This window comes from Miscanthus floridulus, chromosome 5 (genome assembly GCF_019320115.1).
Source record: "Miscanthus floridulus cultivar M001 chromosome 5, ASM1932011v1, whole genome shotgun sequence".
NCBI lineage: Eukaryota > Viridiplantae > Streptophyta > Magnoliopsida > Poales > Poaceae > Miscanthus > Miscanthus floridulus.
The window spans coordinates 134,734,487-134,762,482 of NC_089584.1; the positions used below are offsets into that span (position 1 = coordinate 134,734,487).

General features: G+C 49.1%; 1 protein-coding gene and 2 pseudogenes across 1 annotated transcript; 2 read left to right on the forward strand and 1 right to left on the reverse strand.

Moving 5' to 3' along the window:
* Positions 1 to 7,526: 7,526 nt before the first annotated feature.
* Positions 7,527 to 9,018, forward strand: LOC136453705 (phospholipase A1 EG1, chloroplastic/mitochondrial-like). The gene has a single exon (XM_066454259.1). The coding sequence runs from the start codon at positions 7,527 to 7,529 to the stop codon at positions 8,931 to 8,933; it is 1,407 nt and encodes a 468-aa protein (XP_066310356.1). The 3' UTR covers positions 8,934 to 9,018.
* A 2,247-nt stretch (positions 9,019 to 11,265) lies between these two features.
* LOC136455406 (uncharacterized) lies at positions 11,266 to 20,287 on the forward strand (annotated as a pseudogene).
* A 743-nt stretch (positions 20,288 to 21,030) lies between these two features.
* LOC136455407 (uncharacterized) lies at positions 21,031 to 27,682 on the reverse strand (annotated as a pseudogene).
* Between the last annotated feature and the right edge of the window lie 314 nt (positions 27,683 to 27,996).

Below are 27,996 nucleotides of genomic sequence, written 5' to 3' on the forward strand. Positions count from 1 at the left end.
TTTGCTCACCAGCGTGATAGAATTTGCTCACCCGCACCCCGAGTTTTACGACCTGAATGACGGAAAGGGTCGGAACGCACTAACCTTTTTATACTAAAAGGGGAGAAGGGCTAAAAATCTGTTAGGCTATAACGGAATTCAAGAGCTTGTCCATTTATTACAAGTTCGTAGCCTGGCTTATCTGCCTAACTAAATTCTTGCGCGGGATGTTCTCATCCTCTATCTCCATAGGTAAGTCCTGTCCCAGTGGGTCATACAAGTCGACCGGATGGCTTAGCCGCTACCGAAGGATAGGTAGGGAGCAGCAGGATGCCCCACATGGGTTATGCCAACCCCGTCACGAACGACGGACCCGAATTCCGCTCGAACATATCCGGTGAGAACTCTTCGGACCCGTCACTCATGCCATCAAGGTAAGCCCTATGCTAGTGGGTCACCCAAGTCGATCGAACAATTCGGGCCGCTGTAGAGAGACGGGTCACCCTTACTTTACGCGCATTCTCTCTAATTAATTTTGCTATCGAGCCCCTGACCCCAGCAACGGCAAGGGGTCGGACCTCCCTCGGGGGCTGGCTGGAGTGTCTATTCGGTAGACATTCTCTATGCCCGACCCTTTATTACGTTAAAAAACTAAAGGCAAGGCGTGCGGACACAGACTGTGAGTAAAACTGGTCGGACCGCAAGAAACCAACGCCCCAGCGGCTATGGCATTTTTTGCTTACTAGCATGATCAGAGTTTTTGTCTCTGCACCTCGAGCTTTAGCCTCTACCTTCCTAGGAAGGATTTAGAGAGGCCCACCTATGGAATCTCCATCAAGGAGAGGCTGGCAGGTTGCCTAGAGCCTGTCGAATGGCTCGGGTCGCGGCCGAGAGATGGGTAGGGAGCAGTGGGATGCCCCATGCAGGTTATGCCAGCTCCATCATGAATGATGGACCCGGACCCCACACGAACATATCCAGTAAGAGCTCCCCAAACCCGTCACTCGAGCCGTCGAGGTAACTTTACCAACCCCTACTTTTCTTTTCCAGTGCATGAACATTCATTCATCCATTCATTCATACATTCACTCATACATTCATCCCATACATCCAAGCATCACATATGCAATTGCTGTATCACAACGCTTCGCGTCGCATCACGAAGCGGTAGTCGTCTCATTCGATATGAGTGGCGACCGACCGAGGTTCGAAGGTTGGCCCATGAAGGGCTCGAGGTCGCCTCACATCAAATAGAGCCAGGGGAGAAAAAAAGGAGATGAGCCCCAGTGACCCTTGCCTGACCCCGCTTAGAAGCGTATAGGGACATCTCGACCTTTCTCGTTTGATCCTAACCTCGAGCCAAGCCCACAGAATCCCCATCGAGGGGAGCCTAGCGGGCCACCTGAGTCGCTCTCCGGAGTGAGATGGGCATCTGTCAAGAGGTGGATTAAGGTGCAGTGGAATGCCACATGAGGGCTATGCTGACCCAATCAGTGAATGACAAACCCAGATTCCGCTCGAACATGTCCATTAGCGAGCTCGCCGAGTGTGACACTCGAGCCATCGAGGCAAGTGTCGTTAGCTCAGGCTCTCCAGTTGTGGAAACTAAGGATGGGGTGACGCATGAAACATGGCCGACCCCTACCGAGCCCCATGGGGCTCGGGGGCTCGAGCCACCCGACCCTAAATCGGGAGTCCAACTGACCGAGGTTCGAAGGCTAGCCCGTGAAGGGCCCGAGGCCGCCTCGCGTCGAACAGAGCCAGGGGAGAAAACGTAGATGGGCCCCAGGGGCATCGCCTAACCCACTGAGAAGTGGATAGGGTCATCTCAACCTTCTTGTTCGATCCTAACCTCGAGCTGAGCCCATAGAATCCCCATTGAGGGGAGGCCATCGGGCCACCTGAGTCGCCCTCTGGAATGGCTCGATCATCTGCCGAGAGGTGGGTTAAGGAGCAGTGGAATGCCACATGAGGGCTATGCCGACCCCATCACAAATGATGGACTAGGATTCCCTCGAACATGCCCGTTAGCGAGCTCACTGAGCGCGTCACTCGAGCCATCGAGGCAAGTGACGTTAGCTCAACCCCTCTGGTTGCGGAAACCGCGGACGAGTCGACGATCACGAAGATGAGCCAACCCTTGACTGGACCCTTGCTACGCGTGGGGGCTCAAGGAAAGTTGGACTCGCAAGGAGACCAAACACGCGATCATAGAACGATGGCTCAGATCCTAGGGATGGGGTATGCACGAAAACAAGAGACGCTTTTCTCCTATTAGTTTCGATATCCTCTCCTCGATCTTCAGTGACACCCGACCCTAGCAACGGCAAGGGGTTGAGTCTCACTCGGGGGCTGAAAAGGGTATATATACACCCTTCCTTTGTTAAAGATATATATATATACACCCTTCCTAAAACAGTCGTCGCGCCCGACCCCTCCCTCACGTTAAAAACCTAGTGGCAAGGTTCGCCGAAACGAACGACTGAGCATGGCTGGTCGGATTGCAAGAAATCTACGCCCCAGTGGCTATGCACTCTTGCTTACCAGCGTGATTAGAGTTTCTCTCCTACACCTTGAACTCTACGGTCTTAACTAACGGAAGGGTCAAAACGCATGAACCCCTTTTCATACATAAAAAGGGAGGAAAAACAAATCCGTTCGCACCAAAATAAAAGAACAGACTCGGTCAAACGAAACAAAATGACAAGATTGTTTAAGCGTTACACAAAGGTCGGCACCTGTCCTCTGATTACAAGAATGATCAACCTATTGAACTAACTAACCCCTCCGGGGGAGAACTATGCTTTCGATCCTGTCCACCAGGTCTTGTGAAAGGGGCGCCACCGTCGCTTCCATCTCCTCCAGCTCATGGACTTCATAGCTAGGCGCGAAGTCATGGCTCATCATCTCCAGGTCAATGATGTCCCCATAATGAGAACAAGCAATCACGAAGGATTGGTTGACCCCAACGTGAAGTGCATTCCTCTTGAGCTGGCGCACCCGAACTATGATCTCAATGGCACGGGTCGCGAGTGAGCTGGTCCCCTCCGACCGCACCACCTCAAGGTCGTCGTAGACCACTCCAAGGGCAGCACTCAGGATACCGAGCTCGTCGCTCTCCGCTGGAAGATTCCTCCTCGCCTTGGCGAGGTCCACAGCTAGCCTAGCAGAGACGCTCTTGGCCTCCAGCTTCTGGGTCGTCGCATTTTTGAGCTCGACCTGGATGGAGCCGACCTTCTGCTGTGCGTCGTCGGGCTCTTTGGTAGGCCTAGTCATGCTCTCAGAGGGCCTAGTCGTGCTCCTCGCGAGCTACGCCATGCTCCAAGAATAGCCTCTCCACGGTTTGGAGCAGCTCATCCCGCTCCTTGCGCAGCCGGGCGATCGCCGTGGCATGCAGACTCGCCCTCTTCTCTAGGGCCACGAGCTTCTCCTCGGCCCCCAGCTTCAGCTCCTTTTCCTTCTCAACCTCGGCCAGAAGGTTAAGGATCCACGACCTCCAAAGGCGTCCCTTGAGCCCCCGTGTTTGCCCGTCCCGCCGAGGGCACGGGCGCCACCGTGGGCAGTGCTTGACCGGCCGGTGATGCAGTCACACTACCACCTCGCTTGAAGGGCGACGCTCTACTTTGGCGCCAGCGCCAAAGGATTATGCTGCCTCCCAACGCTGCAAGAGACAAAAAGCATAATTCACGATGAAATTCGACTAAAACTAGGAAAAACAGAGTTGATGACTCACCTCAGCGCCGTCGGGTAGAAGATATGTTTAGGGGGTGAACCCCCCAACCTCTGCTCCACCTCATCGGGGCGAGGCCGTTTCGAGCCCGCCCCCTGCTCTTGGGCAGAGGGGCTCGCTCCCCTTGGATCTTGGGCACGACATCGGAGCCACCCGTCTCTGTTGGCACCTCGGGCGCGAACGTAGAGCCGCCCACCCCTGTTGGTTCTTGGGGCGGGCCGATGGTATGGCCCGTCTCTGCCGGCTCCCCGAACGTGCCCTCCCCTCCGTGGAACTAGAAGGGTCCTGACTCCTCCAAGGATGAACCGATACCTATCAGCATATCCTCGTTCTCCAGGTCGTCCCACTTGATGTCGTCGACTACCTCGTCGTCGTCTCCATCATCATCATCGTTGTTGTCGGTGTCCTCCCTTTCTCCTGCTTCTGCAGCTTCCACTGCTTCTTCTTCCTCTTGTCCTCCTTCGCCTTCCTCAGCTTCTCGCCCTCGGCGCGATTCGCCGCCCTCACGGATGAATCCCTCAGCAACGGTGCTGGGTGATCCATGAAGATGAGGTCCCTCGGCTGGTCTTGTCCCTCTCAAAGTTAGTATCAAGAGGTTGGGAAATCAATTGAAGAGGAGGTATGAGGAGGGGAAACTTACGAAGACGATATGGCCTGGTTCTGGCCGCATCAGAGGATGTGCCCACACTGGGTAGATGAAATCGAGGGGGGCGCCCACGTCGTCCCGCGAAGGCTCCATCCCCTCCTTAATGCATTGCGCGACCTCGGAGTGGGGGAGCGCTCCCTCGGCAAGCGCCGTTCCATTGAACGATGCCTCAAGTGCCATCGCGTACAGCGGGAGCAAGCGCATCATCAATGTTGCCACCCTCTTTGCGTGGTAGGCCCCGATGATGCCCGACCCCTTCAGGCCGCTCTCCTTTAGGATGTGGACGACGATGATATGGTCCCGAATCTTCTTCTTGTCCTTCTTCGGAACGCCCCACATCCTCCATGACTCTGGGGCCTCTTCGATCAGGTGTCTGGTGAACTCCGGCAGAGGGGCGGCGACGTTGTTCTTGAGGTAGAACCACTTCAAATGCCACCCCTTGTTGGACGTTGATAGCCACATCGACGGGTACTCACCGACTCGGTTGTTCTAGAGTTGGATGCCGGTGCACTCCATTGGCATGTGCAGTTCCTGTCTGCCGCTCTTCTCCCTCTTCTTCTAGAGGGTAATGGTGAAGAAATACCTCCACAGATCGAAGTGGGGCTGATCCCCAGGAATCCCTCGCACAGGGCGACGAACGCCGCCATGTGCTGGATCTCGTTGGGGTTGAGATGCTGCAGCTCGATCTTGTAGTAGTGCAGCAGCCCCCGAAGAAATCTATGGGCAGGGGTCGCGAACCCACGCTCATAGAAGTGGACAAACGACACTATGTAGCTGTCAGGCGGCGATGGCAGATCCTCCTCGTCGGGCAGCAGCCACTCCTCGGCCGAGGTCCGCGCGTAGAGAAGACCACGATTTACGAGGCCCTCCATGCACTGGGTGATGTCAGAGCAGCACCATAGATCCATTGGAGGTGGGGACGGTTGGATGCGGGCTCGACGGCGGCGGGGATGCGGAGACGAGAAACCCTAGGCGATTACTGGCGGCGGTCGAGGCTGCGGAGGCAAGGATGTAAGGTATAAAACCCAGGGGCGAACCCTTTGGTTTTATAGGGGTGACGGGTGCGAGGAAACCAACCGCCTGCCTAGATCTCCGTGCCTGCCACGATCTGCCACAACGTCTCGCCGCAGAACGTGCGCACGCAATCTCTGTCCATTCCCTCGAAAAACTCGCCGAACGTTTTGCCTCTCCGGACGGACAATGACTCATCGTGGGTAAGAGGAATACAGATCTAAAAGTGTCTCTACGGCTCGAGTGGACCAAGGAGTCCGCAAGTCGGCCCATCGACGAGTTCGACAATGGCTCTAGGCACCTTTAGAGTGAGAGGTGGAAAGGGATGGGCCCGCTAGCAGCCAGAACCCGGGCGTGCGAGCGCCGTGGGCATCCCGGCTCACGTTCGAGTCTCAGGCGGTTACGATCCGTGGTTTTTCCTCGAAGAAAGGCACATAGCCCTCGGGACCAGTCGAACGGACCTGAGAACTATACAGATCGACCGCTAGCAATCTAGACTCGATCACCAAACTGACCCAAGCCGGATCCCTGAGAACAGGATGCCGGGGACCCCACTCAGACTAGCCCATTAAATAGCTCACCGGATGTCATGATTCATCCTTAGAGGAAAATCATGGCATGGCTCGGCCCCTCCATTTTTATCGAAAAAACGCTTGAGGGAAGACAATCGCAAAGACGAACCGATCCTCGACCAGGCCCCTGCTACAAGAGGGGGCTCAAGGAAAGGGAATCACCGTCCCCAGGTCACACTATGGGCGACAAAAGAAGGCCAAGGCCTCCAGAGTCCTCCCGTTCAGAAAAGCCTCCGAAGGAGTATTCTACTCCTCCGCAGGCTCGGGGGCTACTGTCGGGGACCAATACTAGGGTACCCGAAGAGGAGCTAATAACCATCAACATTGATTCGTCTGTCTCGCCTAACACCGAGGCCGCAGGCTCCGCCTCGCCCGACACCGAAGCCGCGGGGGTCCGCCTCGCCTGACCCCTGAGGGCGGACTCTGCCTCGCCCGACCTCTGAGGGCGGGCTCCGTCTCGCCAGACACCAACGCCGCGGGCTCCGCCTCGCCCGACCTCTAAGGGCTGGCTCCGCCTCATCCAACCCTTGAGTTTGGGCTCCGCCTCGCCTGAGCCTTGGGTTTGCGCTCTGCCTCATCCGGCCTCTGAGGAAGAACTCCGCCTCGCCCGACCCTGAGGCCGGGGGCTCCGTCTCGCCCGACGGAGATCCATACCGCCGCCAACCACTCCAGGTCCAAGCGTATGGGTCTGGGTCAAAACTCTGACGCCAAGGAAGAGACTGGCATGCCACGATGTAGCCCGCGACCCACGATGGGCCCTACCTGGGGGTTCACGTCAGGAAGAGCGTCTTGCGTACCGGTGTTGTTCTGCCTAACCCCCGTACGAACACTGACGGGCGCGTCAGTTCGCCACGACGTCCGCCAGGACAGAGTGGAGCGCCATGACCGGCAGACGACGCCTGCACATGGTGCCAGTGACGGATAGGGCCACGACGAGAAGCTGTCCCTGTTGACGTCTACAGGGTCGGTGGGACCCGCATAGATGAGAAGAAGGACCCGACGATACAGAAGGACTTCTTCCTCTCGTTCTCTTCTCTTCCTCCATTATAACCCGTGCTTTCCCTTGGCCTATAAAAGGCAAAGCAGGGCGTCCCACAAGGGGAATCGGACTAACGATCGCAACACATCACATCGAACCATCAGACTAAAATCCGATCGATCCATCAAACCCCGAACACGCAGCCAAGCAGCGATCGAGCTCTCGGCACCTATTCGTTCCTTTTACCATAGACTTGGGACATTTCCCTCTCTCGACCGTTTGTAACCCCTACTACGAATTTTCAGTGCTATTAACACGAGCAGCGGCAACGAACTAGACGTAGGGACATTCTGCCCGAACCAGTATAAACCTCGTGTACTCTAAACATACCATTCGAGCTAGACGCATGATATTAGAAATTTACTGCTTGGTGGTAACTCGAAACATCGACTGGTGGAGACGTGGATCAGTTAATGAGAGAGCGAGGTCGTCGACGGCCTGGGGAGAGAGGACGTCGTGCTCAAGCAAGAAGCAACACTGCCAGGACATTAAGGATCGGCTATATATATGATATGCGCGCTCGGCGTCCCGATCCTGTACCAATCTCTCATGCCTGGTGAACAAATGGCTTCCTCTGCTCTCATCCAACCACGCTGCACTCTGCACCAGATCAGGAGCCCCGGGCGCCCTGAACCGTCCCGTGCAAGCTTCGCGGCTGCCGCCGCAGCTAACGAGGCCGCCACATCGCCGTCCATCTCCGCGAGGGCGTGGGCCGGGGCGAGGGCGAGCTCCAGCGCGTCGGTTGCCTCAGCAGCGAGGACGACGACGAGCGCGCCGAGGAGCAGGACGGCATCGGCCGCACACATGTGGAGGCAGGTCCAGGGGTCCCACGACTGGGACGGCCTGCTCCAGCCGCTGCACCCCGTGGTGCGCGACGAGGTGGCGCGCTACGGCGAGCTCGTCGGCGCCTGCTACAAGGTGCTCGACGTGGACCCGTCGTCGGCGCGGTACATGTGCTGCAACCACGCCAAGGAGCGCGTGCTCGAGGAGGCCGGCGTGGCCGGGGCAGGGTACGAAGTGACGCGCTACATCTACGCAACGCCGGACGTGGCCGTGGCCGGCGGTCCGTCCACTAGCGGCCGCGGCCGCGCCAGCTGGGTCGGGTACGTCGCCGTGTCCACCGACGAGATGACCCGGCGGCTCGGCAGGCGCGACGTCCTCGTCTCGCTGCGAGGAACGGTGACGCAGGCGGAGTGGGCGGCCAACCTCATGAGCGCGCTCGAGCCGGCGCGCCTCGACGCGCGCCCGGACGTCAAGGTCGAGGCCGGCTTCCTCAACCTCTACACCTCCTCGCCCGGCGCCAGCGGCATGGGGAGCTGCCGAGACCAGCTCCTCCGCGAGGTGTCCCGCGTCATCAAGTCTTTCTCCAAGGACAGGCCCCGCGAGGACATGAGCGTCACCCTGGCCGGGCACAGCATGGGGAGCTCCCTGGCGATGCTGCTCGGCTACGACCTCTGCCAGCTCGGCCTCAACCGCGACGCGTCAGGGCGCCGCGTCCCCGTCACCGTCTTCTCCTTCGGCGGGCCGAGGGTGGGGAACGCGGCATTCAAGGACCGCTGCGACGAGCTCGGCGTGAAGGTGCTGCGCGTCGCGAACGTCCGCGACCCGGTGACCATGCTCCCGGGCGCCATCTTCAACGAGGGCACGAGAGGGTTCCTCGCCTTCTGGGCCGCCGGTGACCGCTACACGCACGTTGGCGTGGAGCTCGCCCTCGACTTCCTTAGCCTCCGCGACCTGGGGAGCGTTCATGACCTCGGCGCGTACGTGTTGTCGATCAAGGCCGAAGCCGGTAGCAAGGTGTCCAAGTCCGACAATGCAGCGACGGACAGCAGAGGCGCCGCCGTTCTCGCGAAGAAGGCGATGCAGTTCGTCGGGAGTCAGCGCGCCGCCGCGTTTGCATGGCCAGAGGCTGTCCTCGGCATTGGCGGCGTCGTGCAGTCTCTCGGCTTGATCTGACGGCTAGGACAGAGCATGTTGTTTTACCGACCACTAATTGTTAAACCTTTTCTCAATTCTTTTTGGAGGTTTAATAGTCAGTTAGTCAGCGTCACAACACAGCCCTTTTTGCCTTTTGTTAAGGCTGTAGTATGTGGTTGTTTCTCACTGATAGATAGAAATGTGCATAGACAGTGGGCTTCCAATTCGCTTCTTGTAAATAATAAAACATTTGGCGCAAGTGGGTACAAAGTTTTTTTTTTCTTCCAGACACATAAGTGGAGTTCTAGTTTTGGATCGATAGTAATTAGAGTCTTTGTGTTCTTTAAAAGATTTCCAGAGGCAACTGGAATTCTAGCCGTCTCTAAAAATTGGTCGGTATAGTAAAATCCATAACTTTTGTTTTCCAAATCAAGTTGTACGAAGATAAACTTTATATACGATATTTCCATTAGAATTCATTTAGTGCATGAAAAATATGTTTACAGTTTTTAGATTTTGAAATTCATTTTTTTAATTTTTTTAAATAACCTCGGCCTCGGATGAAGAAATGATCCAAATCTAAGTTATAGTATTCTGAGAGAATGAAACTTTGTAACTGACAATATTACACTCTAATCATTTGTGGTCCGGAAATTCTGTTTTGAGTTTTCAGATTTTTTTGAACTCGTTCTTTTTTAATTTTCAAACTACCTCAAATAGAGAAATGACATAAACCAAAGTTATAGTGCACTCGAAAAGATATGAAACTTTGTAGTTGAGGATATTTTTATCTGAAATCATTTGAGGTCCGAAAATTCTGTTTTGAGATTAATAATTTTGAAATACATTTTTTTTATTTTTTCAAATAACCTCGGAAATGACCTGAGCCAAAGTTACAGTACTAAAAAATCAAATACTTTGCAATTCAAAGTTTTTATTTAATTTTATTTAGAATCTCAAATATGCATTACAATATTCACGAAAGTGACTATAGAAAGAATTTATCTGCTATTAAATTAAATACAACTGAGTTTGAGGTGTAGAAGTTTGGACTTGCGGTTGCGGCGTATTGCCGGAGGACGGAGATCCTCCTATGAATGGGAATGCAAGCGGCAATGCGGCCTGGTGGTTGGTGGAGGGAGGAGGCACGGAGCGATTGACCAAATAAGCAAGGAGATTTTGGTCGGTCGGTGGAGGGAGGAGGCATGGCTGTGTTCGGCTGATACATAAGCCGGCTGATAAGCCGATTGAAACTGTTTTGTTATGAGAGAGAAAATACTGTAGATTCTAGCTGATAAGCCGGCTGATAAGTTCAAAGGCGAAACCCAAAAGGCCAGGCAGGTTGCAAGAGCAGGACGAACAAATCCTAGTGGAAAGCAACTGGGAACTCCAGGATTGGATCGGTAGGAATCTCTCTCATCACACAAGATAATTGAACAAGCAACTTCAGAAGATTAAGTAGAATATTTGCAATTTTGTATTGAAGTAAACTACAATAGGGTAAGGGGGTTCCCATTCCTGCTTAGCATGCTGAAATCTGCATGCCCGAATCCTGAAAGACAGCTCCGATCAAGGGTTCCGTGTCCCATTATATTTACGTACTACGCAGTATCTTATTGGCCATGCCACATCTTTGTCTGATTTTTTAAACTTGTTTTGGATGGAATATTGTTATTATTATTATTATTATTATATATATATATATATATATATATATATTTAATAATATTGTAGGCAAGGTGTCCGTTTCTAGAAAAAGAACTATATACAGAGAAGCAACAGTTCCATGAGCCGTGCCGAATCCTCCTCCAAGTCCTACGTTCCCAGCAGCAAAATATAATATACTGTGACGCACTAGCGACATGTCACGTCATCCTAGTTTTAGCATCGCAACCGAAAACGCTCTCTACAGCTAAGGAGCTACTCAGAGTAAGATACTCTCTAGCCTCCAGGAATAATAATCGTATTTAATTTAATCAGAAAAATTATGAAATAGATTCTCGACATTAATTTTTCTTAGAATAATATATAGCCAATTGTTAAAAAATAATATTATCTCTGGATAATCTAAATACAAGTTTATTTATGCAAGTTTTACATTCTAACCTTGCATATAATTTAACTAATTATTATTGATGGTTTTGTCTGATTAAATAGGCCTATTATATTTGGACGGAGAGCGTAGTACGAAGAGCAGTAACCAGCCGGCAAGTGTCCGGCTGATGACAGCCATTCGATGTCTGGGCCATTCGACGTTTGGCTGATGTGGTTTCAGCTTGTTTCGGCTTATTCTCTCTCACAGAATACTATTGAATCAACCGAAATCAATCGAAATTGTATCAAGCCGAACAGGGTGAAAGTGGAGAGAGAGATGCGGGATCAGGATACCCGTTTGACGAGCAAGTTGAAGACCAACGAGAAGCAGACGTGGAAGCGCGCCGCGGTTGAGACGCAGCTCCGCGAGGTCATACGCAAAGAGCAGCGCCAGTGTGCTCCCATGTTGTGCCCCACCAAGGTGACGCTGATTTCCTCGCCGGGCCGGTCCTTGCCTCCTTGGCGCATGAGGCGCGACACCTCACGGAGGAGCAGCTCCCCACGCCGTCGAAGTGGCATGACTCGACGAAGCCCGACTCCACCTTAAGACGTCCGGAGGCGGGTAACAGGGGGCCAGGCGCCGCCATGTATGGCCGATGAAATGGCCACTAAACGGTTAACGGAAATTAAACGGTTAAAAAAGGCGAAAAAACGGCCTAAACGACGAAAGGGAGATAAACGGCATTAAAAGGGCTAAACGCTTGTTTAGACGAACACCGGGTAAATCAATTAATGTTACATGCATAAGTTTGTATACTTAAGTTTATTATATTCATAAATATGTACACTGATTTGTCATAAGCATAAATATGTATATTTGATTCTTTTCACGTACATAAATATATACATACTAAAATAATTGATTTTACTTGCATAAATGTGCATACATGCTAGAATAATAATTGATTTTATGTCAAAAAATATGCATATTTTGGTAATATTGTGTAAAACCATTTTAATCTGTTTAAAAACAGTCTAAACTAGTTAAACGTTAACAAAGAGTGATCGACTATTTAACGTTTAGCGTTTAGGATAACACACTGATGATGGGAGAGTGTCGTTGCATGGAGCTACGCGCGGGGGGCGGGGGTTTATAAAGAGGAGAGCCCGTGGAAATTCACTTTGCGGAGGCTTGCAGCATGTCCCAATCCCTCCATATCTAACCGGTCCATAGTGTCACTGCTACATGGGAGGGTGATGAGGCTTGAGAGGAAAGCCGAGAGCTGCAAACGGTGTTGGGGGGGGGGGGGGGGGGGGGGGCGCATCGACAACATGCACGACGACCTGCCTCCTGTCCTAGCAATAAATTGTGGTTGGATGGATATGAAAAATAACCAAGGACTAATCACCAATTAGGAGTAATGTATTGGGATTTCGATTCCTTGAGAGGCCGCAAAAGTGTGTTTGTGATTGTGATGATGTTGTTCGTCTTGTCTGCATTGAAAAAGGCAAAAGAGTTAGTTTGGGCAAGTGATTGACCATGAGATGGATGAGATGAATTGCAGGGGGCTGAACTCTTGACATTTTTGGGGGGTTTTGGTTGGGGTTGGTCGTGAGCTGAGTCGGAGATCCTCCACGGCCGGGAATCCCAGGACTGCTGAAACTGTGTGTTTAAATCCAGGGAGTAAAGTTTAGAGATGTCATGTCGGGGTGTCACATCGGGATATCACATGGAAGTGTTCGGATAGTAATAATAAAACAAATTACAGAAGTCTTCAGTAATCCACGAGACGAATTTATTAAGCCTAAGTAATCTGTCATTAACACATGTTTACTGTAGCACCATATTGTCAAATCATGGACTAATTAGGCTTAAAAAATCGTCTTGCAAATTAGTCACAATCTGTGCAATTAGTTATTTTTTTATTCTATATTTAATACTCCATGCATATATTCAAACATCCGATGTGATAGGGAGTAAACTTTAGGGTGAGTAACTAAACAAGGCCTAAGATAGGCCTCCTATGTGCAAATTGGTATTATTGTCTGCTAGGAGTTGGAGTACTCCTTCCGACCAAGAAAAAAATACAACTATGGGTTACGTGTCCGTTAGAGTGGTTTACGTTTGACAAAATTTCTAGGGGATGGTATTCATATTTATGGCTTTAAATTAATTTATTATAAAAATACATCTCACAATTAATCTAATGATATTTATTTAATATTATAAATACTGATATTTTTTATCTATAATTGGTCAAACTTAAGATACTAATATGTGATAATGTGCTAGAATTATATTCTTTCCTTGTACGGAGGGTGTGCTCTACACTGATTTCCTACTGCCGCACTGGATTTTGGTTATTCGAGTGTTCCCTTCCTACGAGGAGGACTTCTGTTTTTTTTTCTTCTCCTGAATCATGAAAGACGATGCTAGTTCTAGTACAGTACGGCGGCCATACGATAGACGGAGTATGAGCAGGTGATGCTTTCGTTTGGAGATGGTCAGGAACGGTCAGAATCTACAGCCGTCAGACTGCCTGGTTTCTACTGACAACAAATCAGCTAGGACATGAGCAGACAAAATCGGGAGTGCATTTCAGAAAGAAAAAAAAAAGAGCAGCAACACGTCTGTTTCAGAAAGAGAATGGCAGTAACAGAGACGGGAACGCTTTCAGCTGAAAATGACCGTAACCACCATTCGCCATCAAGAATGTAACGTAACCAAGGCACTCCGTTTCCCCTTTTGTTCAGATTGGATTTCTAAGGCCCAGTTTAGTTCCAAATTTTTTGGCAAAATGGACACTGTAGCATTTTCGTTGTTATTTGGTAAATAGTGTCCAATCATAGTCTAATTAGGCTTAAAAGATTTGTCTCGTGGATTTCGTCTAAACTGTATAATTAGTTTTATTTTTTATTTATATTTAATGCTTTATACATGCGTTCAAAGATTCGATGTGATGGAGAATCTTTGAAATTTTTGGCAAAATGAAGTGAACTAAACTGGCTCTAATTCATTTTTGAAAACGATCTGCATTGCTGCCTGCCTGCTCTGTTGTGGTAGCTTCCAAGAAGGCTGGCTCGGTATGGACACCTTAAAACATTACTACTTCCTGGTACCTTGAACAAGGGTACGATCCATACCAGTAGTGGAGTAGTACCACCACCATACAAGCTCGGCGCAGGGTATTTATGCCGAAAAGTTTAGGCAATCTCAAGCTGATCAACCGGCCATTAAGCAGCCTGTTCAGCTGAGGCTGAAACCATCGTATTCGATCGTAGATTATTACTGCTGACTAGTTTGGTGTGAGAGAAAAATACTATTTTGACTGAAAATTTACGATTATTTACGACCGAGCGAACAGGCCGAAGGCTGCTGGTTGGAAAGCAGGTCGGCCATCATCCACGACCCGGGGCGTGGTCGCCCGCGGACGTGGCCGAACCGAGGCCGCGCGCCGCCCACGACACGACGGACGTGGCGGCGCAGGCCCTTTTGGCTTTAGGGGCGACGTGGACAAGGGCACCATTATGGGTGTCGGGGCTGAGCTTTTCAGGTCGTTTAGCGCCATCGATGCGATGCCGTCGTCCGCCATCGTTCTCCTCCTTTATATAGGGCAGTAATGGTAGCGGTCACCGGTGCACGACGAGGGTCAACGGCCTGTCTGTGTCGCCGAGTAGCAGCAGCGTTTTTGTTCTCGCCTTTCGTCCATTAAATTGGGCGATGCCTGGATGCATGGATCCAACAAAGCCGAATAGTGGAAGGGGATATTCGTTTTAAAAAATAATGGAGGGAAGATTTATTTAGTTAGATTGCTGTAGGGCTAGCTCCGACGTTCGGTACGGCCAGAATACTGCAAGATGCTGGAGGTTCCAGATCGGATTGTACACTACCAGCACTGCTACAGTGCTACTACTGCTACAGTGCCGCGTGATGTCTGAAAGTCTTGACCAGATTGGTACTACCTGAGCTCGAATTCTAGTTCAGAACGAGAAATCGGCAGCTCTAGGATTCGGAAGCTGTGTGGCAATGGCAAGCCTCTTTTATATATTTTTCATTCAGGTCACATTCGTTCGTTCGCAGAGTGTATTTTCTTGTCTTGATGAAAGCAATAATTGCGTGCTCACGGCGCTACTAGTTAGCGGTTACTGTCGGATCCAGATGGTTGACGGTGTTGACAATTTTCGGGGAGCCGGGGAGGGTGGCCGAATCGGACCTGAATGAATAAAATAAGCGAAGGCATGCAGCTCGCGTGTTGACTTGGCGGTGGGGATGTAGGAGGATACTCGGGGCTGGGCTGGAGATCCCGCGGTCCGCAGTTGCGCTGTAGGCATCGGTCATCAAGGCGTTGACGTTTTAGTCCCGCTCTGCGTACGATCGACAGTGCACGTTTTGATGCAAAAGTGTGCGCATTAACTAGATAAGGGTCATGGGCCATGGCAATACTGCTACTTGCTACAGCCTACAAACAAGACTACGACTGGGACTGTGGGACGCCCAAATTAAGCAATGGGAGTGACGTAGTGCTCTGTCTAGGAGGAGCCCATTTCTGTGGCCCGTGTGTTGCCATGGGACCATCACTTATTATTTATTCAGCAAAGGTCTCATGTGTTGCTCACGTACTGTGATGCTCACTCGGTCGGTCGGTCCTCTCTAGGTACGTCTCGAGTTTCTTATTGTGGAATCTGGATTATTCCTTCACTTGCCGGTTGCTTAACTCTACCAAACCAGCAAGCAAAAGATCGAGAGTCACATTCCAGCAAGGAACTGGCATCTACTAGTAGCGTATTTACAAGTTATTACTGCAACCACGTACGTACGCGCTGAGGTAACTATATACTAACGGTGATTGTTGACAGCATAAAAAAGGGGCAAGATTAAAGGACAGTATAGTTACACACACACATTATTCATTTATCCTGCACTATAAGTACATATCGTGTGTTCTCACCTGACGTATGTAGTACGGACGCAGCAGGATGCTTGGCTAGCTCTGGGTTGACGTGCAGATGGCCTGGGTGTGGAGACGTGGATCAGTTGATGAGAGAGCGATGTCGACGCTCGACGGCCGGGCGAGAGAGGAAGGATCAGACGTCGTGAACAAGGCTGACTTGCGGAATTGAACTGAAGCGGACGTACACGGCCCCGTCGACATGGCGCGTTCCTGGCCAGCCAAAAGCCACGATGGAGCCCTGGCTAGCTAGCTCCCGCGCTCTTTAACTCCGCGTCAACCGAAAGCGATCCCTGGCCGATCCGTCCGCCTCGAGCTAGCTTAGCTTGCTCCATCAACACACAGGAATTGATCGAAATATCGCGTCGACCGGCCGGCCTGCGACGGCGACGTGCGCGTTTTCCGCACAGCTATCTAGCTGGCGGCTAGTTAGGCGCGCGTGCGAGCCGCGAGCGCGCCGGACTTTGACGGTCTCGGCCTGCCTGCCAATGCCAAAAAACGAAAAAGAAGTGGTGGTGGTGGTGGTCGTCGTCGTCGTCGTGGCCGTCCATCTTCGGAGAGGGTTGGCGCAGCGCATCACACACTCGCGCGTGCACGAACGGTTCTTGGATCAAGTCCATGGTACTGACTGACTGATGACTCGCTGACGACTCGGACGGACGAGACACGAGAGCGATCGAGGTCTCACTCTCACCCGGTGACGGATTCTTCCGTGGCGCTTGGACCAAACGCTTTTACTTTAGCCCAGTTGGCGGACCGGCCGGGTGCAATGTACCGTGGGGGTGCGTGCCGGTTCCATGCGCAGCGTTCGCGATTCATCTCCATGCATGGCCTCCACCACGCCTGGGCGTACATTGTGCGCACCCTCGCCTCTCGGTAGGCTATCGGCTAGCTCGTTAACCGCAGCCGGCGACCGGGCGTACCTGTACCTGTGTCGTCGTCGAGTCCAGGTACGGTCCAGTCCATGCTGGCCCGCCGCCGAATCGGGTGGTCCGGCACCAGCGAGTCAACGTGCTAGTACGTGGCGCCACGCGCCACAAGTCGTCGTCTCGACGATCGGCCGGTGCCGGACGGCGGGCGCATGCAATGCAGTTCTTACAAAACTTTTTTTTTGTCTTTTTTTTTCGAATACGCAAAAAATTTACGCATCATTATAATTAAAAAAATAATATAACCGTACAGACGACGCGGTTTACAAGCGCCCTAGGAGGTCATACCACGTACGACTGGACCGTCCTAGCATCTAATTTCAAGCTTTATTACATAATAATAGGGGGTTTACAACCGAGCTAAGGGCCTCTGCGGCTCTGCCTGGCACCCCAGGCGGCCGGGGCGCCTGTCACCCTGTCCCTGGCAGCCTGGCTCAATAAAAAAATTAAGAAGCCTCTGAGGCCCTGAAGTCTGAACTCTGGCCCTGGAATCATTACATAGCACGGACGCACGGTAGCAGTCGCCAATCACCCCTCCGTTCATGTCACTTCGTATTCCGCCGCTGCCAGTCAAAAAAGGACAAGGATGATGCCATGATGGAGCCATGCGCAGCAGCGTCTCCGTGGACTGTGGTTCGTTTGGTGATTCTGTGTTATTCTCTAGCTTGTTTTCTCTTATCTTCATTTTTCTAGGCTATAGATCTTGGGGATTTTTTGTTTATGTGTTTCAAGATGCATGTACAGATGATTTTCTTTCTAATCCAATTGAATGTCTCAAAAGAGAATGGATTCTTGCTCCAAACTTTTTATCTATCGCTATTGAGTTCTGTTCTTTTCTTTCTCCAGTGATTTTCTCTTATCCATTTTCTTTCTCCAGTGATATTCTCTTATCTAATTAATAGTCACTAGTGATTCTAAATTTTCCTTTATAATTTTAGACAATATGAAGAAGAGAAAGACCATCAATAGCTTTTTAAGCCGATTGGTTCAAGTGCTAATAGTATTGAAGCCACTGCAAGCCGAGGCGGTTAGAGTAACGTACAAGTGGAAGCTCCTAATTTGGAAGGGGAAACTCATAATGATCATGTACAAAATCCTAATAATTAGAGTAATGTTGCTGCTACCGCTGAACCAATCGAAGTCGAGGTTGCCGAGCATCCACCAGTTGTTGCTACTAGATTTGAGAGAGACCCTGGTAAACGTGTTCAAATATTGGAACGACCAGCTGATCAACAAGATGAAGCTCGGAGATTTTATATTTCAGAGGGTCCATATCAACCTGTGTTGGCAGAGTACCCACTCAGTGAATTAGCTCATCGTCGTCGATTTCAGAGTAACTGGTTCAAGCAATTTACTTGGCTAGAATATTCACCTCATACAAATTATGCTTACTGTCTGCTATGTTTTTTATTTTCTAAGAAGCCAATTGGGAAAGTTGGATCAGATACATTCATAGTAAAGGGGGTTAGAACTGGTAGAAAGTTAATTGCGGAAATGAATGTTCTTTTCTAAAATACATGGTAGATGCCGGCTTAGCCCACAATTCTTTTGTTCGGTGTTTTAATGATCTTAAGAACACAATGGCTCAAATTGACAATGTGATTGTTAAGCAAAAAGAGGTAATGGTTGCAAAATGAAGATGAAGGCTTGCGACGACGATTGATTGCATTAGGTAATAAGATCAATTTCTCAAGTCTTTTGCAGTATTTAAATTTAACTTGCTTTCTTTAAGTACTTATAGGTGGTTGATATTCCAAGGTTGTCCCTAGAGGCCATGATGAATCTCCACATTCCTTAAACAGGGGTATTTTTCTTGAAATGGTCAAGCTTTTGGCTTCCTATAACACGGAGGTTAATGAGGTTGTGTTGGAAAATGCTCCCAAAAATGCAAAATACACTTCACCTGATGTCCAAAAGGAAATTCTAAGCATACTTACTCGAAAAGTGCAGAAATCAATTAGAGAAGAAATTGGCAATAGCAAATTTTGCATAATGGTTGATGAAGCTCGAGTTGAGTCCAAAAAAGAGCAAATGGCGATAGTCCTCCGATTTGTCAACAAGGAAGGCCTTATAAAGGAGCATTTCCTTGATCTGATCCATGTTAGTGATACTACAGCTTTGACACTTAAAGAGTCAATTTGTGCTGTCCTCTCAGCTAATGGCCTAAGCACACAAGATATAAGAGGTCAAGGTTACAATAGGGCCAGTAACATGAGAGGGGAGTGGAACGGATTGAGAGCTCTAATTCTCAATGAGTACCCATATGCATATTATATTCATTGCATGGCTCGTCAGCTTCAGTTGGCCCTTGTAGCAGCATCAAGGGAGGTACATGAGGTACACAATTTTTTTCAGCATGCAAATTTCATCATAAATGTTGTTAGTGCTTCTTCTAAGCGCAACGATGAGTTGCTAGCAAAACAAACAGAGGAAATTGCCCATGACATTGAATTGGGAGAGCTTGACACAGGGCGAGGGGCAAATCAGACTTCCTCCTTACAAAGGCCAGGGGACACTAGATGGAGTTTCCACTATAGGTCTATTCTAAGCTTAAAGAAGATGTTTGGTGCCACAGTTTCAGTCGTACGCAGCATTGCAAATGATCGTTCAGTTTTGAAGTATTCTCGAGGAGATGCCAGTGGTGCCTTACAAATCATTGTCACATTTGATTTTGTGTTTATTCTACTCCTAATGAAAAAGATTATGAAGATCACCAATGTGTTGTGCCAGACACTCCAAAAGAAGAGCATTGATATCTTAAATGCGGTGGATTCTGTTTCTACCACAAAAGTATTGATTGGTGAGTTGTGAAATAATGGCTGCGAACCTCTTTTTGAGGAGGTCAAATTGTTTTGTGGAAAACACGAGATTGATATTTCGGATCTGAGTAAGAAGTATGTTTTTCTCTAAATTATTTATTCTTTTGTAAAATTGTACTTGTTCATCAATCAATCCATATCTTTTCATTTGTAGGTATGTTGATGTGACTAAATCTTGAAACAAGAATGACAACACCACAGCCTTTCACCATTACAAAGTAGATGTGTTTAATGTTGCAATTGATCAACAACTAGCAGAGTTAGAAGATGGATTCAATTCTCAAGCGACAGAGCTTTTGTCCCTTTGTGCTTCTTTGGGTCCTAGGCTGGACACATTCAACATAGACAATATATGCACTCTTGTGGAAAAATATTATCCTGTCGATTTCTCAAGTCAAGAAAGAGCTCAATTGGAGTGTCAGCTGCCACATTTTCAAATTGATGTATGCAACAGTCCAGAACTAAAGGAATTATCAACACTTGCCGCTCTAACAAGTGGACTATTTAAAATAGGAAAATATTCATCTTATCCTATGGTGGACAGGTTATTAAGATTAGTATTAACTCTTCCAGTATCAACTGCAACCACCAAAAGATGCTTTTCAGCTATGAAACTTGCGAAGACACGTCTTATATGTACAATGGGAGATGGATTTCTGTGAGATTGTTTGGTAATTTATATTGAGAAGGAATTGGTTGCATCAATCAGTACTGATGATATTATTACAATGTACGATCTTGCTGCTAGTCGAAGAGCTAAATTTAAGTTGATAGATATGTAATTTTATTTTGGTTAAGACTTGTGAAACATGCTATTATTATGGCCCCGTTCGGCTTACCCAGAAATCGGCTTGTTCGGCTTGTTTTTTCAGCCAAAACAGTGTTTCTCTTTCACAACAATTCAGCTAGAACAATGTTTTTAGCTAGTTTCAGACAAGATTCTGCCAGACGAACGGGGCCTCTATCATTATATGTGACTAAAACCCGCTCACGTGGCTACCGGTTCTATGCTGCTTTGTCCATTGGCCCCTACCTCAAATCCTGGCTCCGCCCCTGGCCATGGAGAGACAACAAGATGCATGATTGATTGATCCACAGCAATCATGTGGATGTGGCAAGGTACTATACCGTGCCATTATCGTGATGGATGACTCCCAGTGCCACTGCCAGTAGTACGTACTAGCATGCATGCCCTGTGTAGTCTGTGTACTAGTAGGCTATAGTGGCCATTCAGCCTCTCAGTCACCCGTGTCTAGAGAGTCTCATGGTGGCCTCCAAAGTCTCCGGTCGGTGAGTCTTTCACCGCGCACATCACGATGCACGCGGCGCCGTGCATGTGCATGCATGCATCCAATAATCCATCCACATGATGATGATATGAGTTTAACTTGCAGCTGTTTCATTCTCATTCGCTTTCAAGTTTCAAGAGAAGGAAGACGACTTGCAGCTGCTGCCGGTTGGGGCTGCCGCGGGAACGCACGCAAACACCAGGAACCCAGCAGCGGGAAACAAGCAAGCTACTAGCCTCGATCGCGTGCTCGCTTTTGCGACCCACCCAGGGGCCAGGGCGGTCAAAGGAGGCCTTCAATTCAATCCTCCTGCGCTTGACACCAACAAACACCACCGTTATTATTAGGCCAGTCTCAATGGGGATTTCATGGCCCTGTTACCAATGCATCCATATTTTGAAAATAGTGCAGAAGAGTTTCATCCCCATGAAACTCTCTCTACTCCCATGAAACTCTTATCATCTCTTTCTTCATCAATACGGTGCCACATCAGCCTATTTAATGCCCATAAAACTCTGATGAAACTCCATTGAGATTGGCCTTAATGCGCTTTCCACAGTCAGTAGTTCCTTCCGGACCTGACTATGATCGACAGATGATCTCGACAATAATGCAAGCAATTAAGCTAATGGTCGCCAGCTCCCTCGTCGCTCGCTTCTTGTTGGCACCTAGCTACTCACTCTATCCAAAATAAATTAATCAACTTTTATAGTTGTCGTAATCATTTAAAAAATAACTAAAACTCTAAAAAATTAGTATCTATAACAGTAAATTAGTGTCATTAGATCACCATGAAATATATTTTTATATTGTGTTCGTTTTGTGTCTTTTTTTTTAAAGATCCGGTAAACCACCGGCTTTGATTAATAATAAGGAGAAGAAGCAACATCCGATTACATGCGCGAGCAGTGCTCCCCACCGCAGCCTATACTGTCATAAATACAGATATTACATATAAATTTAACTAAACTTAAGATTTTTAACTTAAAACGACCCTAAAAGTTGGTTTATTTAACATCAGAGAGAGTAGCATGCAGTACTGGTTACTACGTTACGTGTCAGCTGGCGGTACGTCGTTTGATCTCATCAGAAAAAAAAAAAGTAAAAATCCAAGGAAAAGGCTTTCATGATGAAGACAGACCCCGTGCCGGAAGGCGACGACCGTTACGTGTAGATATGGACGGATATCACGATATTATATTTGTTTTTATATTTCTGTTCGGATTCGAATTTGAATACGGATAGTGTTAACTATATCGGATATAATACGATTGGATATCGACATCATAAATATGCGATTTGAGTATTTGGATACGAATACGGTATCGGATGTGGGATATCTGGACTCGGATACGGACAGATCTCGACCCCTCTAAACAAATTCAATTTTAAATACGGTCGAAAAATATCCGTACTGTTTTCATCCCTACGTGTACGGGACGACGAAGTACGTGCGTACCGTTGGTCTAACAGTTTATACAGGTCGTCTTAGTCACACGACCTCGATCTCGATCTCGATCTCGCTGGACTTTTTTACAGCTAATACTAGACCAGTAGTAGGCTTACGTATGCATGCAGACATGGTACGTACGAGTAGTACATCAGGGCAGTCCCAACGGTGCATTGATGATGGTTTCTATCCTTATTAAATAACTTGCCACGTAGGCAAAATGCTGACATGGTAACGTAATTAATGAAGAAAGAGTGCAAAAATCATAGAAATTGTTTCTTCATGAAGAAACTAGGTCTACTCTTGACCCAATGTACCAAGAAACCATGAAATCGCTATTGGGGAGAAACCACCAGTTTTTATAGAGAGCTCGTGTCGCACTCCCATTGGAGGAAAAAATAGAGTTGGGAGAGAGAAAGAGAAAATAGTTATTACTCATAGAAACCATGGGTTGAAAAGCAGTACTTTTTTTTGGTGCGGTATCCTGTGTTATAGAAACTCCTCTAGTTTTTTTTATTGGGACTGCCCTTGGTAGTTTCACATGTACAGGCATTCCATCCATATGTATGCACGCACACGTAACGTAACTGAAGTCGATAGATCGAGCACGCGCGTACGCCTTCCAAGTTTCCGGGAAGCGGCACGACACGTACGACGCGATGGAGCGCGCGCGACGACGAGGGGACGACGACCGATGATGCGTGTGTGTGTGCGAGGTGTGGGGTGTGGTGTGGGGGGGGGGGGGGCGGGGTTGTGTTGGATAAAGCTTTGATAGCTGCGTGAGCTGGTTTTAGTCACATATAATGATATAATAATAGCATATTTCATAAGTCTTAACCAAAATAACTAGCAGCAAGATCGTATGCTGTAATAATATCATCAGTACTGATTGATGCAACAAATTCCTTCTCAATATAAATTACCAAACAATCTCACAGAAATCCATCTCCCATTGGCTGAAAAGCATCTTTCAGTGGTTGCAGTTGATACTGGAAGAGTTAATACTAATTTTAATAACCTGACCACCATAGGATAAGATGGATATTTTCATGTTTTAAATAGTCCACTTGTTAGAGCAGCAAGTGTTGATAATTCCTTTAGTTCTGGACCGTTGCATACATCAATTTGAAAATGTGGCAGCTGACACTCCAATTGAACTCTTTGTTGACTTGAGAAATCAGCAGGATAATATTTTTCCACCAGAGTGCATATATTGTCTATGTTGAATGTGTCCAGCCTAGGATCCAAAGAAGCACAAAGGGACAAAAGCTCTGTCGCTTGATGACTGAAACTGTGGTACCAAACATCTTCTTTAAGCTTAGAATAGACCTATAATGGGAACTCCATCTAGTGTCCCCTGGCCTTTGTAGGGAGGAAATCTGATTTGCCCCTCGCCCTGTGTCAAGCTCTCCCAATTCAATTGCCAACTGAAGCTGATGAGCCATGCAATGAATATAATATGCATATGGGCACTCATTGAGAATTAGAGCTTTCAATCCGTTCCACTCCCCTCTCGTGTTACTGGCCTCATCGTAACCTTGACCTCTTATATCTTGTGTGCTTAGGCCATTAGCTGAGAGGACGGCACAAATTGACTCTTTAAGTGTCAAAGTTGTATTATCACTAACATGGATCAGATCAAGGAAACACTCCCTTATAAGGGCTTCCTTGTTGACAAATCGGAGGACTATCGCCATTTGCTTTTTTTTGGACTCATCTCGAGCTTCATCAACCATTATGCAAAATTTGCTATTGCCAATTTCTTCTCTAATTGATTTCTGCACTTTTCGAGTAAGTATGCTTAGAATTTCCTTTTGGACATCAGGTGAAGTGTATTTTGCATTTTTGGGAGCATTTTCCAACACAATCTCATTAACCTCCGTGTTATAGGAAGCCAAAAGCTTGACCATTTCAAGAAAAATACCCCTGTTTAAGGAATGTGGAGATTCATCATGGCCTCTAAAGGGACAACCTTGGAATATCAACCACCTATAAGTACTTAAAGAAAGCAAGTTAAATTTAAATATTGTAGAAAGACTTGAGAAATTGATCTTATTACCTAATGCAATCAATCGTCGTCGCAAGCCTTCGTCTTCCTTTTGCAACCATTATCTCTTTTTGCTTAACAATCACAATGTCAATTTGAGCCATTGTGTTCTTAAGATTATTAAAACACCGAACAGAATAATTGTGGGCTGAGCCGGCATCTCCCATGTATTTTAGAAAAGAACATTCATTTCCGCAATTAACTTTCTTCCGGTTCTGAAACCCCACCACTTTACTATGAATGTATCTGATCCAACTTTCCCAATTGGCTTCTTGGAAGATAAAAAAACATGACAGACAGTAAGCACGATTTGTATGAGGTGAATATTCTAGCCAAGTAAATTGCTTGAACCAGTTACTCTGAAATCGACGACGATGAGCTAATTCACTGAGCAGGTACTCTGCCAACACAGGCTGATATGGACCCTCTGGAATATAAAATCTCCGAGCTTTTGCTCACCTTTTTGCCTCACTCATGGATGATATGACGACGAGACGCATGGGAATGTAAGGTGAATTGGATCAATGGGCCCCTAGCGCCAAAAGGGTCACCGCAACTTCACTTGCTCGCTTTCTGGGCCTCGGCCCGCCCCCCTGCTGACGTCGTGTTTTGTGCTCGCACGGGACGATGAGGTATTTATATATACGTAAAACTTGTATATACGTAATCGTTTCCATCTCTGTCTGTTCAAGTCAGGAGTATAGCTGTACAGGATACGGTGGCTGTATGTATCCTCGTCAGAGTCATCACCTTCTGGAGCTCTGGTTGTGTGCTATTATTCAATGCAAGCATTATATCTCTGCAAAGTGCAAACCGGAAATCTCTATTTTCTTATTATAAATTTTGTAATAAATAAATAAATAAATCCGGTATATCATGAATTTTAAAAGTGAACCCTGACAAGTCAATGACAAGCGGGCAGCAGTTTCATCTGCGTCCAAGCGGCATACGACGCAATATTCACAGGGAACTTAACGTCAAGCCAGGTTGAAGCTCTGGACGAGCTGTTTCCAGCGACCAGCAGGGCTAGGAGAAAAAGCAACGTGCTCTTCTTGGACGCCGGAGCAGGATCACGCAGCCAGCAATGGAGGCGCCCACCTTCATAACTTGACGTCGAGCCAGGTTGAAGCTCTGGACGAGTTGTTCCCAGCGACCAACAGCAGGGCTAGGAGAAAAATCAACGTGCTCTTCTCGGAAGCCGGAGCAGGATCGCGCAGCCAGCAACGGAGGCGCCCACCTTCGTAGGTTGCAGCATCTCCCTTAGCTCAGTTGTAAACCCCTATTATGTAATAAAGCTTGAAATTAGTTGCTAGGACGGTCCAACTGTACACTGTATGACCTCCTAGGGTGCTCGTAAAGTGTTGAAACTAGCGGTTTCAGACAACGAGGGGAAGACTGAGGCCTTCGCCCGTCGGGCGTCACCCTTGGGCGGAGGCTCGGGATAGGCACGACAGGAGGGCGTATAGTGAGTTGGCACGGAAAGCTAGGGTTTCATTCATTCATTCACCAACCATCCGCACGGTTATAAGTGTTCCCTATTTATAGGGCTCAACTACTTCCTGATGGAATTTATTACAATGCCCCTCAACTGCTACGTTACATTCCTGTCATATTCCGCCTCTGGTCTCTTGTTTGCGGGGCATTCCTGCCACTCCGACTTCGAGTAACGGGCTTCCATAAGCGGTCGGCCCACCGTGCCTCGGTCTCCGGCTCAAAGGCCTGGGTTCCCGATGCTGGCCTCCGTCTTCAGGGGCGTGCCGTCGCCTTGGCGGGTCTCCGCCGGTCCGGTCGGAGACATCGTCCGTATGTCTCCGCCCGGACGCGCGGGGGCCGTGGTCCCCGACGCTGGACTACATCGTCGGAGGCACGCCGTCATCTTGGCGGGTCTCCATCGGTCCGGTCGGAGACATCGTCCGTATGTCTCCACCCGACCGCACGGGGGTCGTGCTGGCGCGCTCGTGCGGACCACAGGCGCCTGCGCTTGAGTACCTGCACACACTCAGGCAAGATTGTTTGTTTAATTAGTTCAGTGGTAAGGCGGCCTCCGCCCTCATCGCCGGAGGCGAGCCGAAGCGGGGCGGCATCCGCCTGACTATAGGTCGGAGGTCTCAGCGCCCGGCCTGGGTGGAATTCGCGACAAGCCTGCCGAGCCTCATGTAGTGCCCTACGAGCATAGTCAGGAAAGTTCCTTTAATCAGCGCCAGGTCTCCGCCCTAAGAGCTCGAAGACGCCTTAGCGACACCTTGCTGTCGGAGGCCTCCGTCACTCGCCGAAGCCGTGTTACAACAGTTCCCCCCTTTTGAGACCATGGTTCGCCGGAGCGTGCCGTGAGCTCAAAACGCCTTGGCCAAAGGCGTTGGCGGGGGCGGAGGCCATATTCATCGGTGTCTTCGAGCGAAGGCCCCGCTACTTCCCCCCCTGGCCCACTCTGGCGTGGCCGTTGGTCTCGTTGAGAGTAGCCATTGGGCAATAAATCTAGCCGTTGCCCTACGGCGCGGCCGTTTCTGCCGTGTCAGTTTCCGTTGCACACCCTGCGACTTTTTCAGAGACGACCGTTGCGCGGCGGGCGAATTTTCCGGAGGTGACCGTTGTGTGGCGGGCGAATCTTTTGGAGGTGACCATTGTGTGGCGGGAGCCGGACCGCCTACCCGCTGCCTATATAAGGGTGCTGTTGGTGGCGGGGTCCCCCCCCTGCATCGCTCATTCGCTTTCGTTGCATTCGAGAAATCGCTCCCTGCTCTCTTCGCTTTCGCCTTTCGCTGCCCCTGCGCGTTCTGTCTTTCTGCTTGCGTCTCGCGCTTAGGTTGCTGTCGCGGTAGCTTTTCTTTCCGCCTCTGCCCAAACTCGTCGGCCCGCCTTTTCCGGACCCTACCGCCACCTTCTCGGCATTAGGGCCATCGGCTGGGGTGCGCGCTTTGAGGAGTGCATGCTTGCCTCTGCCTCCGCGTTGGAGTTTGAAAAACTAGTGGAGGAGGATTTGGGGAGTGTCTCTACGTCTATCGGAGACCTGATCGCCGTAGACTCTAGAGATATGGTGATAAAGTCTTGGGACTTCGGCCCCTCCTCTATTACTGAGGAGGCAATCGCGAAGATATTGAAGGAGTCATGTTTTCCTTCTTCTAGGGTAAAAATCCCTCCATCGGGTTAGACTGTTCCAGAGCCAGAGGAGGGATACGCGGTGGTCTTTCGGGACTTCTTCACGTGCGGCCTCCGCCTTCCTTACATCCCCTTCCTCCGCTGGGTGTTGGAGACCTTCAATGTCCAGCTCCATCATCTGACCCCTACTGCCTTCCTCACGCTTAGCAAATTTTGTTGGCCGTGCGTTTCTTACGGTGCCGAGCCGGATGTGGATACCTTCTGCGCGTACTACGAGCTGCAGAAATAGCCGAAGAAGAAAAAGGAGGTGCGAGAGGGCAAGGAGGTGGAGGTGATCTACCAGTATGGTAGTTGCACCTTTATGTCTAAGAGGAACCAGGGTGTGGACCACCTGGAGATCTCTTTCTGCCAGAAGGGCAAGTGGGACCGTGGCTGGCTCGAGGAATGGTTCTACGTGAAGACCTACGGGGTTCGTAGCACTGCTGAGGA

Excerpts from the sequence above, each read along its gene's own strand:
- LOC136453705 (XM_066454259.1), top strand. The coding sequence starts at position 7,527 with ATGCCTGGTGAACAAATGGCTTCCTCTGCTCTCATCCAACCACGCTGC.